Source organism: Lacerta agilis, chromosome 17 (genome assembly GCF_009819535.1).
Source record: "Lacerta agilis isolate rLacAgi1 chromosome 17, rLacAgi1.pri, whole genome shotgun sequence".
Taxonomy (NCBI): Eukaryota; Metazoa; Chordata; class Lepidosauria; order Squamata; family Lacertidae; genus Lacerta; species Lacerta agilis.
The window spans coordinates 2,601,522-2,616,590 of record NC_046328.1 but is presented as its reverse complement, the minus strand read 5'-3'; the positions used below and the strand labels follow the sequence as shown (position 1 = coordinate 2,616,590).

The 15,069-nt window shown below is 45.9% G+C and overlaps 1 protein-coding gene across 1 annotated transcript in view; it reads right to left on the bottom strand.

Annotated features, from left to right (window-relative positions):
- Positions 1-15,069, bottom strand: part of NCOR2 (nuclear receptor corepressor 2) — a 355,588-nt gene that overhangs the window by 94,926 nt on the left and 245,593 nt on the right. The window contains 1 exon segment of the mRNA XM_033174224.1: positions 4,704-4,846. Coding sequence (XP_033030115.1) covers positions 4,704-4,846 — 143 coding nt within the window.

Here is a 15,069-nt window from a genome sequence, read left to right as displayed (position 1 = left end):
CCGTGCATGCACAACATTGCTGCTTGGGTTGCGGACTTTTCAAGGTGCGAACGGCACCCCGGAACGGATCGTGTCCGCAACCCGAGGTACCACTGTACCTTGGAGCTTGCGCCTCAGTGCACACTTTACTCAGAAGTAAGCCCCCTTAAGTCAATGGCCCTTACTCTATGGGGTAAATATGCAGTGGAACACGCACTGGAAATTGGTCAAGATGGGGGGAAACCAGGGGAAAGTGACCACAAAGAGCCTCGCCTGATGTTTCTCAGTCAGCACATCAGCTGACAGCCATTCTTGGGGCAAGCAGAGGGAGTGGAGAGTGGGGAGTAGTGGTTGCGCTAGGACAGAGAGCCAAGCAGTGGTGTCCTCGTAGGGAGCCCAACTGCACAAACTAACATGTAGCACTGCCAGCTGACTGAGGAGGGGGCTCCGCAGCTTGCTGCGATGGCCCATGCCAGTGTCAGGATTCCCCTACTAAGGTGGCAAGAAAGGCACAATTTCTGTGCCCTTCCCCAGGCCTGTGCCTTTGATGGAGTGCAAGTTGGCCAACTGCTAGGTATGCCCCTAGACATCCCTACACTGGCTGAACCACTAAGGTGGGGGGGGGGGAGCGGAGAAGGTGCAAGGGCTTCGGAAAGAAGGGAGTAGAAGCAATAGAAACCTAGGAGAAAAGGAGGAAGGCCAAGCAAAGTAGGCTGGGCCTAGGAAAGGAGCATGAGTGAACTGTCCAGAGGAACTATGGCAAACGTTTATCCCTGTCAGGGTACCACCTCACTGTCAGCTTAAGGAATTTGCAGGTGTAAGTAGTGGAGATGACTAAAAGCTTTGTTGTTGTTCAGTCGTTCAGTCGTGTCCGACTCTTCGTGACCCCATGGACCAGAGCACGCCAGGCACACCTATCCTTCACTGCCTCCCGCAGTTTGGCCAAACTCATGTTAGTAGCTTCGAGAACACTGTCCAACCATCTCATCCTCTGTCGTCCCCTTCTCCTTGTGCCCTCCATCTTTCCCAACACCAGGGTCTTTTCCAGGGAGTCTTCTCTTCTCATGAGGTGGAAAAGCAGGATTAGACCCATTCATGGAAGAGGAGGGGAGAAAGAACAAGACTATCACTGGTTACTAGTGAGGGTCCTGTGAAGACCAGTTGCTAGGGAACAACAAATGCACTCATGCACTGCCTTGTGGGATTCCCAGAGGCATCTGGTTGGCCACTGTAGGAAACAGGATGCTGGACTTTGATGCACTTGGTCTGATCTGGCAGGGATTTTCATATGGAAAGGGAGGCCATAGGAAAACTTCAAAATAAGAGAACACAGAAAGAAAATGGATAAAGAGTTGTTCTTGGCTAGGGAGCACAGGCTAGGCAACATCTCTTAGACTGATTTGAAACAACTACTAGCCAATGCTTTGGCTTCAGGCCTCTAAAAATGTTCCTCTAGTGCGAACAGGAGCAGAAGGTAACCTTTGCATTTCATTTTTGTTGCTGTTGTTCTCTCTACAGATGGCTCCCCGCCCCACTTCTTTAAAACTGGCCCTAGTGAAATACTGGAAGGCAGCTTTGCTAACTTACATCCAATATCCCCTCCTGTCCCGACTCCTCCTGAGCTGCCCTAAAGATCCTGGCGGGACTAAAAGGCTTTTACGCTCCCAAGCTAGTAAGCATGCCAGAGAAATGCCTGCATTCGGCAATGCTCGGTGGCATTTCCAAAGCGCCCCTTGGGCCAGGCGGGAGAGCTCTATTAGCACCGAAGCCGGGAACCCCCACAGTGCTTTTAAAATGAAATAACAATAATTGCAGTGCTCGGCAGTTCCAGGGCAGCCTGCCGTGTCTCCAAAGGGCCTGCAGAGCATTAGCAGGTTCTAGCCACACTGGGCTTAAATGTATGCCACTCCGACACAGCATCTACAGCCTCAAACACAAAACGTAGGGAAAAACCTAATAATTCTCCCATCTCAGAACAGCTGGGATACCCCTGGTACTTTATCTGAAGCGGGAAGAACACACCTCCTCTGCGAACATGTGAGTGACATTGCCATGTAGCAAACTTCCTCACCTTCCTGCTGCTTTGCAAGGGGTGCAAAAACCTGCAGTGTGATATTTGCTTTCCAAGTCATTTACTTCTACCATTCTCTCTCTGATTTTAAAAATATGACTTTTTGGTCATAACGCCTTCAAGGCAGTGGACAAAACAAACAAAAATAATTTCCAACAAGATTAAATTAAGAATGGAGGAATAAAACCTCAAAAAGAGTTCCCCCACTTTTTTAAAAAAAAAAGTTGTCTAAACAATAAAAACCATCAAATGCTGAGAGGCACAGAAATGCCTCACTTAGCATACCTGGGGAGGGAGTTTCATCATCAGGGTCCTACTATAAAACAGGCCCTTTGCCATGTTCCCACCGTTTGTCTTGTTATTATAAAATGAGCAACCAGTCCATCTTTCAGGATCCAAAAATTTGTTTAACAACATAGTAAGAAAACAGTTGCTGCCAAAAAAACACAGAAATCACCAGACAGGCCATAAGGGACAGCTACATTAATTTGTCACAAATGCCCTCTGAAGCAGCTGAGTTTTAACCCGTCAACTGAAGGCTATTAGTGAGAAAGTTAGGCAAGTCTTCATAGGAAAGGCGGATCACAATTTGGGAAGCATCCCATGAAGGAGCAGAGAAAACGGAAAGAGCACAAAGGGAAGGCACCAGCACAGAGATGAAGGCACCTGCCTAAGATTGACAATGGCCAAGGGGGATCAAAGAAGGATTGAAGAGGGCAAGGCGACCAAGGAGCAATGACAAAAATGATAACGATGACAATTATAACTGCCTTTTCTCTCCCTCCAACTTGCTTCTCAACTGTCTTGCTCCTTTCAGTTCTTCTTTGATCCCCATGTCAATTGTCAATATTAGGCAGGCACCTTTGTTATATTGCATTTTGATACCTGCAAAAAACATTTTCTTTAGGCAAGCTTACCCAGACATGCAATTTCAGCATGCCTATTTTTAAACTTTTAAAAACTTGATTTTATCAGTATTTTGTTAATTATATTCCATCTACTTGTTTCTTAAGTCTGTTGATTTTATCAGTATTTTCTGATAAATATTTTATATAATTCTGTGTGAACCACTCAGGTGTGTGGATTTTTTATTTTTTTAAATTAAGCAATATCTGAATCCAGTAAAATAAACAAATAGGTCCAGGGGAGGCAGGAAAGCTTCTGCTCTCTCCTCTGGTGCCTTTAATAGCAGCTCGCGACATAGAAAGTAAACAGGAGGCTCTTTTCCTTTCCAATTATCTCCATGCCATTAAAAGCTTCACCTGCTTGCTTACTTTCTGTCTGTCTATCATGTTGCTGTTAAAGGCACACGAGCAACACCAGCAAGAAAAGATGGAGAAGGAGAAGTTCGTGGAATTTCTAAAAGGGAGGGAGGGCGGGGGGCAGCAGCAGCAGCAACAACAACAACGTAATTCGAACCAGCACCGTCTGAAAAGCAACTTGTCCCAAGACATAGATGTCAAGGTGGCCCAAGGCAGATAAAAATAACGGAGTCATCACTACCTCACTGGCCCTTCACCAGGAATCACTGGTCCTTCACTTAATGAAAGGGTCAAATGAAAGTGCTCTGAACAGCAACAAAGCACATTTCTCTTCCCTTCTCTCATACGCCACAAAGAGTAATGTGAAAATTGAAGATTTTTTTTTTTAAAGTTCATAAGCACATTTTCTTCATAAGCAAATTAGGATAATTTGCACTGGGAATTTTTCAGTTTGCATCATAATTCCCCCTGATGCCCTAGAGCTGAGGTAGCCAATGGGGTGCCTTCCAGATGCTTTGGGCATCATCGCAAGCCAACATGGGAAGTGGTCAGGGATGGGGAAAGCTGTGGTCCAGCATCAACCAGAGAGCGCCATATTGGTTATCCCTGTCCTAGGGAGTGTGATAATTTAGCATGCTTATTCTACTTTTATTTAGTAAACAGAACTAAAAACTTTAAAGCTGCCAAGCTTGGCTAAATATTGTATTTGCAGTTGGCAAACATTCTCACAATTGCTTTTTAAAAGGGTAAAGGTAAATTTTCCATAGAAAAATGAAGCACTGTAAAAAATTCCACCACCTTTCACTGCACACACATGCGAACCCTTGTTTCTGGAAGTATTTTCACTCAGTTCAAGAACATCAACTCAACTACCTTTGTGTGTCCACATCCACATTTAAAGCACATTAATGACACTTTATAAGTCACGGCATCCCGCAAAGAATCCTGGAAGTGCAATTTACCTCTAAACGTATGGTGTGGATGTGAACTTCAACAGTAACTCATCGCCAAGTGCTAAATATGTATTCCTCCGTTGTAGCCTAGAAACATCCTGACAGTGGCCGCCCCACATATGGTATATATATTTATGTATTCTAAAAGATGTGAGCTTTAAGATTTTCTGAGAATACACCTAAACATGTAAAAGGGTTAATATGACAAAATAATGTCTTTTCAGAAAAGAAAAGGAAACTGTTGTGCAGGCAGACTCAACAGAGTACCAGGATTGTGAACAGATATGCTTCACAATCTGGGTTTCGTTACTATGGACAGTGTGAAACGGCTCTTTATCCAGGTAAATTCTGCAGGAGGTAAATAAATCCAAACAAGACACTGCAGACTCATCTTGGAAGATGTGCAAAAGTTCACCAAAATGTTATCACTGCATTTACCATTTTCAGTTTGTGCTGCTGCAGGATCTCATCCAGGTTCTGTCTCTTCTTGTAGTTGAAGTAGAAATTTTTACACTGGGAGACACTCTTGGATCCCACCATCCTGGAAATGGCTGACCAGTTACGTCCATGTTCAAGGAGACCTGCAGATCAGTGAGACATACATATGGTCAGAAGGGTGGAAACTAGAATTAAAGCCAAGAGGAAGGAAGGAAGGAAGGAAGGAAGGAAGGAAGGGAGGGGAGCACTTTGAACAAGGGCTGGAGCTCAGTGGTAGAGCATCTGTTTTGCATGTGGAAGTCCTCAGGTTCAATCCCTGGCATCTTCAGGTAGGTCTGGGATGAAACCCCTGTATGAAACATTGGAAAGCCACTACCAGTCAGTGGAGATCAAGGTGGAGCCTTAATCTGACCATAGCTGTCAATTTTTTGCGGGAAATTCTCTTATTCCAGCACAGTTTCCCATTGCAAAAAAAGGGAAAGTTGACAGCTATGGCCGTTTCCCAATGTAAACCCAATGTCAGCTCTGAATCTGACAGTACAAGACAGCTTCCTATGTTAAAAACTTCAGATGTTTTCTAAAAGCCAGATAGTTGTTTATTTCCTTGACATCTGATGGGAGGGCATTCCACAGGGTGGGCATGATTACAGAGAAAGCCTTCTGCCTGGTTCCCTGTAACCTCACTTCTCGCAGTGAGAGAACCGCCAGAAGGCCCTCGGAGCTGGACCTCAGTGAGGCTGAGTGATGGGGGTGGAGGCACTCCTTCAGGTATACTGGGGTTGAGGCCGTTTAGGTCTTTAAAGGTCAGCCCCAACACTTTGAATTGTGCTCGGAAACATACTGGGAGCCAATGTAGGTCTTTCAGAACCAGTGTTATGTGGTCTCGGCGGCCACTCCCAGTCACCCGTGTAGCTGCCGTATTCTGGATTAATTGTATTTTCCAGTTCACCTTCAAAGGTAGCCCCATGTAGAGCACATTGCAATAGTCCAAGCAGGAGATAACCAGAACATGCACCACTCTGAAAAGACATAGTCTGCAGGCAGGTAGGGTCTCAGCCTGCGTACCAGATGGAGCTGGTAGACAGCTGCCCTGGACACAGAATTGACCTGCGCCTCCATGGACAGCTGTGCATCCAAAAATACTCCAAGGCTGCGCTCCTGGTACTTCAGGAGCACAGTTACCCCATTCAGGACCACGAAGTCCTCCACACCTGCCCACCCCCAGTGTCCCCAAAACAGTACTTCTGTCTTGTCAGGATTCAACCTCAATCTATTAGCTGCCATCCATCCTACAACCGCCTCCAGACACTCAAACAGAACCTTCACCACTGTCACTGGTTCTGATTTAAAAGAGAGGTAGAGCTGGGTTTCATCCACATACTGATGAACACCCAGCCCAAACCCCCTGATGATCTCTCTCAGTGGCTTCATATAGATGTTTAAAAGCATGGGGGAGAAGACAGAGCCCTGAGGCACCCCACAACTGAGAGCCCAGGGGTCTTAACACTCATCCCCCAACACCATCCAGGAGGAAGGATCAGAACCACTGTATAGCAGTGCCCCCAGCTCCCAGCAAAACTTGCTATTGTCTGCACTGCCCCTTGCAATAGCATGGGAAAGAAGACCATAAAAAGAGATATTTTGAGTTAGTACTCTCTGTACACCGCTCTTCCATCACAACATGTCTACTTTGAATCTCAGTATTCATTTAAAAAGAAGAGCGAATAGGCATGTTTCTAGCACTCATGGCTGCAAAGATAGGTTTCAAAACATGTGGGCAATAAATACCTACAGCAAAAAAGTGCTTGAAGAAGAATATTTCATGCTTTGAATCCAGCTCCACACCCGGGTGAGTGATGTGCTGCATGGGTGTCAGCGATCAGGGAGGAAAGGAGCTCAAACACTCCAGAAGACCTTGCACTCAAACCTCAAGGCACAAAAAACTGTTCAAGGTAAACAGAAGGAAGGGAAGCCTCTGAAGAGAGCAAGTCAGAGCCAACTGCCATGAACCGCAGACAGGGCCAATCTTTGGCGAATACTATATTCCCTCCCATAGAGGTTTTATTTACCTTTATACAAACGTTGTTAATAAATTTGTGTTTTATTTTTTTATAAATAAAATTTGCATAAATAATAAACAAATACAATTACAGGAACTTCCCCCCAAAATTATTTCCATATATTACATTGTAATGCAGCTTTTCCCCAGCTTGCTGCTCTCCAGATTCTTTGAAATCCAACTCCTACCATCCTCAACCCTTGGGGTTAACGGGGCTAATGGGGGTTAACATCTGGAGAACACCAGGTTGGGGAAAGCTGTATTACATGCCCAGTCATTCCCAGGTGTAGCCCACCCTTTCCTGAGGCTCCTGGTTTCCTCACCGTTCAGGTCTGAGAAGAAGTTTTAGGTTGGCTGAGAAGATGCAGAGCCCGTGAACCTCGCCTCCTTCATCCCCCTGAGGGGCCAGAGGCAACAGGAGCTGCAAGGGGAGGTGGTTATGGGAAGGAACGGGTCCACACATGCTTTACACACTCCACATGAAAATGCAGCCCAAGAGAAAACACTATTTTAAAATTGTCAGCTTGCTGAAAATCCTGCATTAAAACAAATGCTCCAAAACCAAAGGTTCCCAAATTTTGTTAGCCCTTTATTTGTTTGTGTATTTTAATGTCCCTTCAAGACTCACATTACCCTTTCTCCCCTGGATGGCTCACCTTAGGAGAGAGTGATAAAAAGAACAACACAAAAGATGGAAAACAAGTCAACCAATCCCAACACATGCTAACATGAAACCGCTGAGTCGGGTTATCCAGTGTTTTGGAGTATGTTGCCAGCAACATGCTGATGACACAGAGCTCTGCTTCTCCTTTACATCTGCAGGTGGGGCAGTGGAAGTGCTGGTCTTGCCTCAGTGATGGACTTAGATAAGAACCAATAAAGTGAACCTCAATCCAGATAAGATGGAGGCAGTTTAGACAGAGGTGCCAGGAAATGAACCTGGGAATTCCTGCAGGCAAGGCATGTGCTCAGCCACTGAAATAAATTCAATAAAACAACTAAAAATCCATGATGGCTGATAGATGACAGGTCATATTGACCACAAAGCTCTATTTAAAAACAGCAGCAGCAGCAGCAGCAGCAGCAGCAGCAACAACAACAACAACAACCACCACCACCACCACCACCACCACCACCACCACCACCAGCATGGTATACAGGTAACTTACAACTAACACACATTTAACATGTGCACATTCAGCTTTACGTGCTTAGCAAAAATAATAATAATTTATTTTAAGAGGGTGGGAAAGAGGAGGAGGAGAGTTTGGATTTGATATCCCACTTTATCACTACCCGAAGGAGTCTCAAAGCGGCTAACATTCTCCTCTCCCTTCCTCCCCCACAACAAACACTCTGTGGGGTGAGTGGGGCTGAGAGACTTCAAAGAAGCATGACTAGCCCAAGGTCACCCAGCAGCTGCATGTGGAGGAGCGGAGACGCGAACCCGGTTCACCAGATTACGAGTCTACTGCTCTTAACCACTACACCACACTGAGGCAGCTGTCTGGGAAAAAAGACTTTGGCAACTCCACCCGCCATTGAACCAATCCATTGTGTTTTGACTATATGAGATGTTGGCTTTATGCGCTATCCCTGGAAGGTAACCCCCAGCATAAGTCACCAGTGTATACAGTTTTTGCTACTATTTCTCTCTCTCTCTCTCTCTCTCTCTCCCTCCCTCCTTCCCTCTCGTGCATGTGCGTGCGCGCGCGCGCACACACACACACCACACACCAGGGGTCAGCAAATGTTTTCAGCAGGGGGCCGGACTATATTTTTTTTTGGGGGGGGGGGAATGAAGGAATTCCTATGCCCCACAAATAACCCAGAGGTGCATTTTAAATAAAAGCACACATTCTACTCAAGTAAAAACATGCTGATTCCCGGACAATCCGCGGGCCAGATTTAGAAGGCGATTGGGTCAGATCCGGCCCCTGGGCCTTAGTTTGCCTACCCATGCCACACACAAACGCCCCACATCAAACATGTGGTCAGCATAAGACTGTATGTATAAAACAAATATCAAATAAAACAATGCAATGATTAATAAATAAGCAATTGATAATAAATAAAAGTACATCATGAAAAGGTCAAACAATTTTTGCAACTATTTGTTATGAATCAAAGTTACAAAAGCAAACAATTGGGTTTCAAAGGATCTATTCATCAAAAGAAAGCTGCCTATATAGCAGTGCCACAAACTCAATGAACTGTGAGAAGGTATTATTAACAGGGGTATATGGAGAAGCCTTCAGATCTCTGTGAAGCATTTCACTTTCCTTAAGGGGATCCAATATGTGAAAAGGAAGAGCTGTCTATTGAAAGGGAGTGACCTTAAGAAGCTGCCTTACGCGGAGTCAGGCCATTAGGTTCACCCAGCTCAGCACTGTCAACATTGCTTTCTGGGGTTTTAGACTGGCCACCTACCCAGCCCCTTCTGGAGAGGCCAGGGATTGAGCCTGGGACCTTGTAGGTGTAAAGCATGTGCTCTACCAATGAGCCACAGCCCCTCCCAGGGACCCTATCAGGAAAAAATAACAATATTGGAGTCCTTTTCCAGCAATATTATTATTATTTATTAAATTTATATGCCAACCTCCCTCCGAAGATCACAGGGCAGTTTGCAATTGCAAAGAGACCACAAAACCCTTGCGGACACCAGAGTTATCCTTTCCAGCAAGCTCTCAACTGTTAGGAAATGCACTGGGACATCCTTCCACAGAGGAACCCCAATCGGATCGACGAAAAGCCCCTGGAACACCAACGTAATTTGGCAGACACTCATCAGCTACACAGCTGAGTCAAGGGCTTGGCATTTGAGACAGAATTTTCTTTTTGTATATTTCATTTTAAAGATAATGTTTAAGCTGTCAAGAAGAGAGAACCTACTCAGATATTTATTAGACGACGACAGACAAAACACCAACACGGTTCTAAGTGACTTACATTGCAAATTAAATGTTGAAAATTAAAAACGTGTCTGCAACAAAGAAATGCAGCATGATAAAAATCATTTACACTAACCAAGCAAGAGAAGCAGAAAAACTGGTATACAAAAAGTCGAACAGGAAGCCCAAGATAAAATATAAAATGTAAAATATAAAATGTAGCTGAAAATAAAATACTTGCCCCAGCAGAGAATGCCTTCTAAATGGAAAGAAATAAACCCTTCTAACTTTACCTGTCCACCAAAAAGGGGGGGGGGCACAGCAAAGGTAGAACCTCTCTAAGAAGGGGAGCTCCACAAAGTAGATGCTGGTTAAAAGAATACTAAATTACACTTTGGGGGGGAATATCTGTCTGAGATTTTATAAAGCCACTGCCAGTTGGAATTGGACCAGCTTTCCTCAACACAGTAGCCCCAGATGTTGTAGACCAGGGGTGTCCAGCAGGTCGATCGGGATCAACCCTGGGAGTTTCCGCTTGATCGCAGGCTCCTTTTCCTTTGCGGTGGCATAAGAGCACGCGGCCCTGCCCCCCTCGCCCCGTCCTCCATATTGGCATGATTGCTGGAACGTAAGACGGAGTTTTTGCTGTGAGGCAGATTGTTTCCTTAGTGATCTTTTGGTGAGCAACTTTCCCCCATTACTCAATTTTGACATTTTTCTCTCAAGAACAGGACTTTCTTCCTTTAAAAAAGCTCAACAACTATGACCTGAACCCTGCCAGTTTTTTATTCTGTGATTAGACCGCAGTCTCTTCGGAGTTGGACGTCCCTGTTGTAGACCATGACTCCCATCATCCCTGACCATTGGTCATGAAGGCTGGGACTGATGGGAGTGGGGAGTCTAAAACATTTGGAAGGTACCTGTGTGCTGGAACAGGCAGTAGTGAGCTAGGCAGCTAATGGTCTGATGCAGGTAGCTGTTAACTTCCTCCACTATGTTCACCGCTAAAAATGAATTGCCCATAGTTGAGTATGCACCATAAGGCCCACTGCTGGGCTCTGACCTGCTGGTCTGGATTAAGAGAGGAGCAAACACATGTATTTCAAGAGGCCCAGGTCCAGTCTCAGGCTAAGCTGCCAGAATGACAAAACTGAGATCGAAAAGTCTCCAGCATGCCTAGCTAGGTCTTATCTTCCAGGGCACATGAGACTCACATTCTATTAACACAAGACAGAACAGGTAACTCGAAGCTTACGCAGACGGTTCAGCTCTGGGGATCCATGCATACGCACAAAATTGTAAAAAGCCATGGACCCTTGAGACTGCCACCCACCCTCACGCAACCACCCCTACCTGTCCGGAGTAGGCCTTGCCCTCCACATCACTTGCTGGGCTCTGGGAAGGATGCATGGTGGCACTGGGAGTGTCCCAGGGCCCTCACAAGACCTTCCCCTGCCCTGGTAAGCAAGGCTTAAAAGGCTCTTTCCATGGTGGGTTCCCCCCATTCTCCATTTAATTATTTATTTTCCTGCAGCCCACATAAAGTTGTGATCGCATAAGTGAAATCATCGTATGCTGCGAGTTGCCTGTATTGCCTTACTATCCTATCTTTCCTACTCAGGTGCTCAGGGCAGCATGCCCTCCAGGAAAATCTGTCCTCCAGAAACCAATCCAGGCCATCATGACCTCAAAGATAGGTCCTCTTACCAGACCACCCTTCTGGGGTGTAAGGACGGCCGCTGGACTACGGTCCCGTTCCCAAGAAAGGTGCCTTTAGGATTGCCTGCTATTGCCACCCCAAGATAGAAATAGCGCGACTGGAAGTATAGTTTGCCACACAGCTAACTCTGCTGGGGACTAGAAAATGAGCAGAAAAGCAGATCCTGTGAGCCCTTATAGTGGCAATAAAGACTTGCCTTGTAAGGTTGGAAGAACAAACACTCACCACCACTCAGTGGCCTGAAGATCTCACTGCCCTTTCTACATTTAAAGTATGACATAATCAGTCTTGTTTAGATACCTATTTGGACATGTGGACTGCTTATACTATTTTATATGTCACTGTTGGGATTGATTTAATGCAGGGGTAGGCAACCTAAGGCCCGTGAGCCGGATGCGGCCCAATCGCCTTCTCAGTCTGGCCTGCGGACGGTCCAGGAATCAGCGTGTTTTCACATGAGTAGAATGTGTGCTTTTATTTAAAATGCATCTCTGGGTTATTTGTGGGGCCTGCCTGGTGTTTTTACATGAGTAGAATGTGTGCTTTTACCAGTATTTAAAATGCATCTCTGGGTTATATGTGGGGCATAGGAATTTGTTCATTTCCCCCCCCCCCCAAAAAATATAGTCCGGCTCACCACATGGTCTGAGGGGCGGTGGACCGGCCCACGGCTGAAAAAGGTTGCTGACCCCTGATTTAATTTATACTGTATATTCTGGCGTGTAAGACTACTTTTTAATCCAGGAAAATCTCAAAAGTCGGGGGTCGTCTTATACGCCGCGTGGAGAATCTGCGGTTGAGTATATCTCAAACTCTATATTTTAACTGGAAAAGTTGGGGGTCGTCTTATACGCCCAGTCGTCTTATACGCCGGAAAATACGGTACATGTTAGGATATTGCATACAAAAGTCTAAAGAGACAGGCAGCATTTGAGGTTGGGAGTCTCTTTCTCTCTCCCTTTTGCAACTTTTGCTTTTCCTTTGGAGTAAATCTCCATAACACACCTTCACCAAAACTGGGAAGGATAAACAGGGACCACACAAAAATATTTTCAAAGTGAATGTGTTCTTCTTGAATAATTTAGATAGAGATGGGGCAAAGCAATCTCAAGCCCAGTGATAGCCAACTCTCACCAGCTTCGGCCACCATGGCCAAACCATAGTCAGGGAGGATGAGAGTTGTAGCCCAGCAACATCTGGAGGGCATCACATGGCCTCCTTGTTCCTATTCAGACATATGTTGATCATGTGGGGGAGGAAGCATGGCCTCCTCCCTTCCCCCTCTGCTGCCTTTGGGGTCATCTCATCCTGAGAGCTGGACAGGGCAGAGTCCTAATCAGCTTGAATAAGTTCCTTGTGGATTTTAAATGATTCTAAAATGTGCAGGTGCCTAAAGTCATCCGGGAACATAGAATCTAAGAGTTGGAAGGGACTCCTGAGGGTCATCTAGTCCAACCCCCTGTAATGCAGAAGTCCTGCCCACAGCCATCCCTGGTTAACAGCCAGATGCACTGGCCCACTGTGCCACCTCAGCTGCTGATAGCAGGGGAGTTCATCCCCCACTTCTTTCACCATGTGATTGGCATTGCGGGGAGGAACCAATGTCCAAACGGGGCCTTCTCTTAGTGCTTCTTACAGCTGAAAACTTATTTCCCCGGCTCACCATCCTAGCCACAAGGACTAGAACATTGGTCAGTTTGTTTTTTCCTAAAAGAATATAAATTGAGCTTCTCGGCATACTGAGTTTTGCATCCAACACTGAAGTCAGACCTTGCAAAAAAACTTGTGTGGAAAAAACACACAAAGTCCCAGATTACCTTTTACGCCTTGAAAGAAAGAGCACCAGAGTAGGTTAAACGGCCTGGGCTTAAGCCTAACCTCAGCCAAACCACCACTATCTATGCAGCCCTGGACAAGTTAAGTTCTCCCAGAATCAGCTCCTCTTCTGTGACAATGGAAATATTTTAATGGACTGCTGTAGAGCACTGTTGTGAAGTTGTATCGGAAACTGCAAAATGCTCTGCACATTAACAGCAGGTGCACATGTTTAAAAGCAAGCCCTTGTCACCCACCCAGCAAGGTTCATGACTCATCAGAAATTTGAACCTGTGTCTCCCAGTCCTAGTCTCCCAGTAAACCAACTATGCCAGACTAGCTCCCAAAGCGCTGGACGTAAACTTGGTGGGAAATCAGGTTCAAATTTCCACCCAAACACTAGACAACCTTAGTCTACTCCGAAGGGTTGTGGTGACAACAATATCATTATTATATATTACTGGCAAGTTTGTATATGGCCCTTCATCTTAAGATTTCAGGGTGGTTCACAGCATAAAAATACAGAATAAAACCAAAAAGTACATAATAAAAACAGGACAAAAGAAAACAAAACAATAACCCCTTTCCCACAAACACACATAAAATGACACGTTGAAGAGGAATGTTTTCGTCTGGCACCTAAAGATGTTTAATAACAGGGGGGGGGGCACCCAACCAGCCACGTATGCTGCCCTACGCTTGCGTGATGACGTGAGATTAAAATGTAACAAAAATGGAGAAAGCAAATGGAAGTCCATTCTGGGTGCATGCCTACAGCACCCCACAACCTGGCTCTTGTAGGGTGCTCCCTCGCCAGCCATGGCACTCTACAGTTCACGCTGCATGCCCAGCAGGAATAGCCCTCCCAAGTCTTTGGCGCTGTTCCCGCATCTGATACTCCTGGCTGTACAGGTGTCCCATTTCCCTCTCATGCGGATGGGGCGGTCTTGTTTCCAGCATACACACCTGAGTCTTCCCTGCAGGAGCGAACTGGCAGGTACAGCTGCCCTTATCTTTACAGTAACGAAAACCAAAACACCAACACCTGCTTCCCAAAACTATAATTATCCACACACGCACTTGCCTGGGGAGGGAAATGTCAGCAGCCACCCTCATTCTTGCTAGGGAACACCCAGAGTTACATGGCACAAACAGGCCCATGCTGATCGCCCTGTCATCCAAATCCCTCCCCACTACAACCCCCCCCCCAAAAAAAATCTTCCCATATAAACGCAAACCTATAAATCACTATCACAGGAACAGGACACTGACTTCAGGCTGTGATGCACAAAAAAAACACCAGCACTTTTTACTGCTGCTTCCAGTGGAAAAAGAAACCCAAAGGCAGACCTTCAAGTCCAAATTGGCTCGAAGAGATATCACACAGCTTTACAGGGTATTTCTCTCTCTCTCTCTCTCTCTCTCTCTCTCTCTCTCTCTCTCTCTCTCTCTCTCTCTCTCTCACACACACACACACACACACACACACACACACACACAGTCCCCCCCCCCCACCACACACTCCAATTTCCCACTGCCACCCCGTCTGTTTAATGACCCAAGACTTACATTCTCTTCTCCCAGCTTCGCCTGCTGGCAAATCCACTGAAAACATGCGGCAGGCGAAGGAAGGGAGCTCTCCGGAGTCGTGATAGAGAGGAAAGAGCAAAACAAATCAAAACAAAAAACCAACAGAGAGCAAATAGTGCGTTAAAAGCCCTCTTCTCTGGCCGCCTTCCTGCTTTCTTGGCTTTTTTCTATTCCATTCCAGTAGCCGGAAAAGCAAACTGGAAAAGCCATGCCGCGCTCCTCTCCAGCACTTTTTAAGAGCAGGGGGAAGCACAATCCGAAGCCAGGGGAGAGGTCAGCAACTCCTTGGGT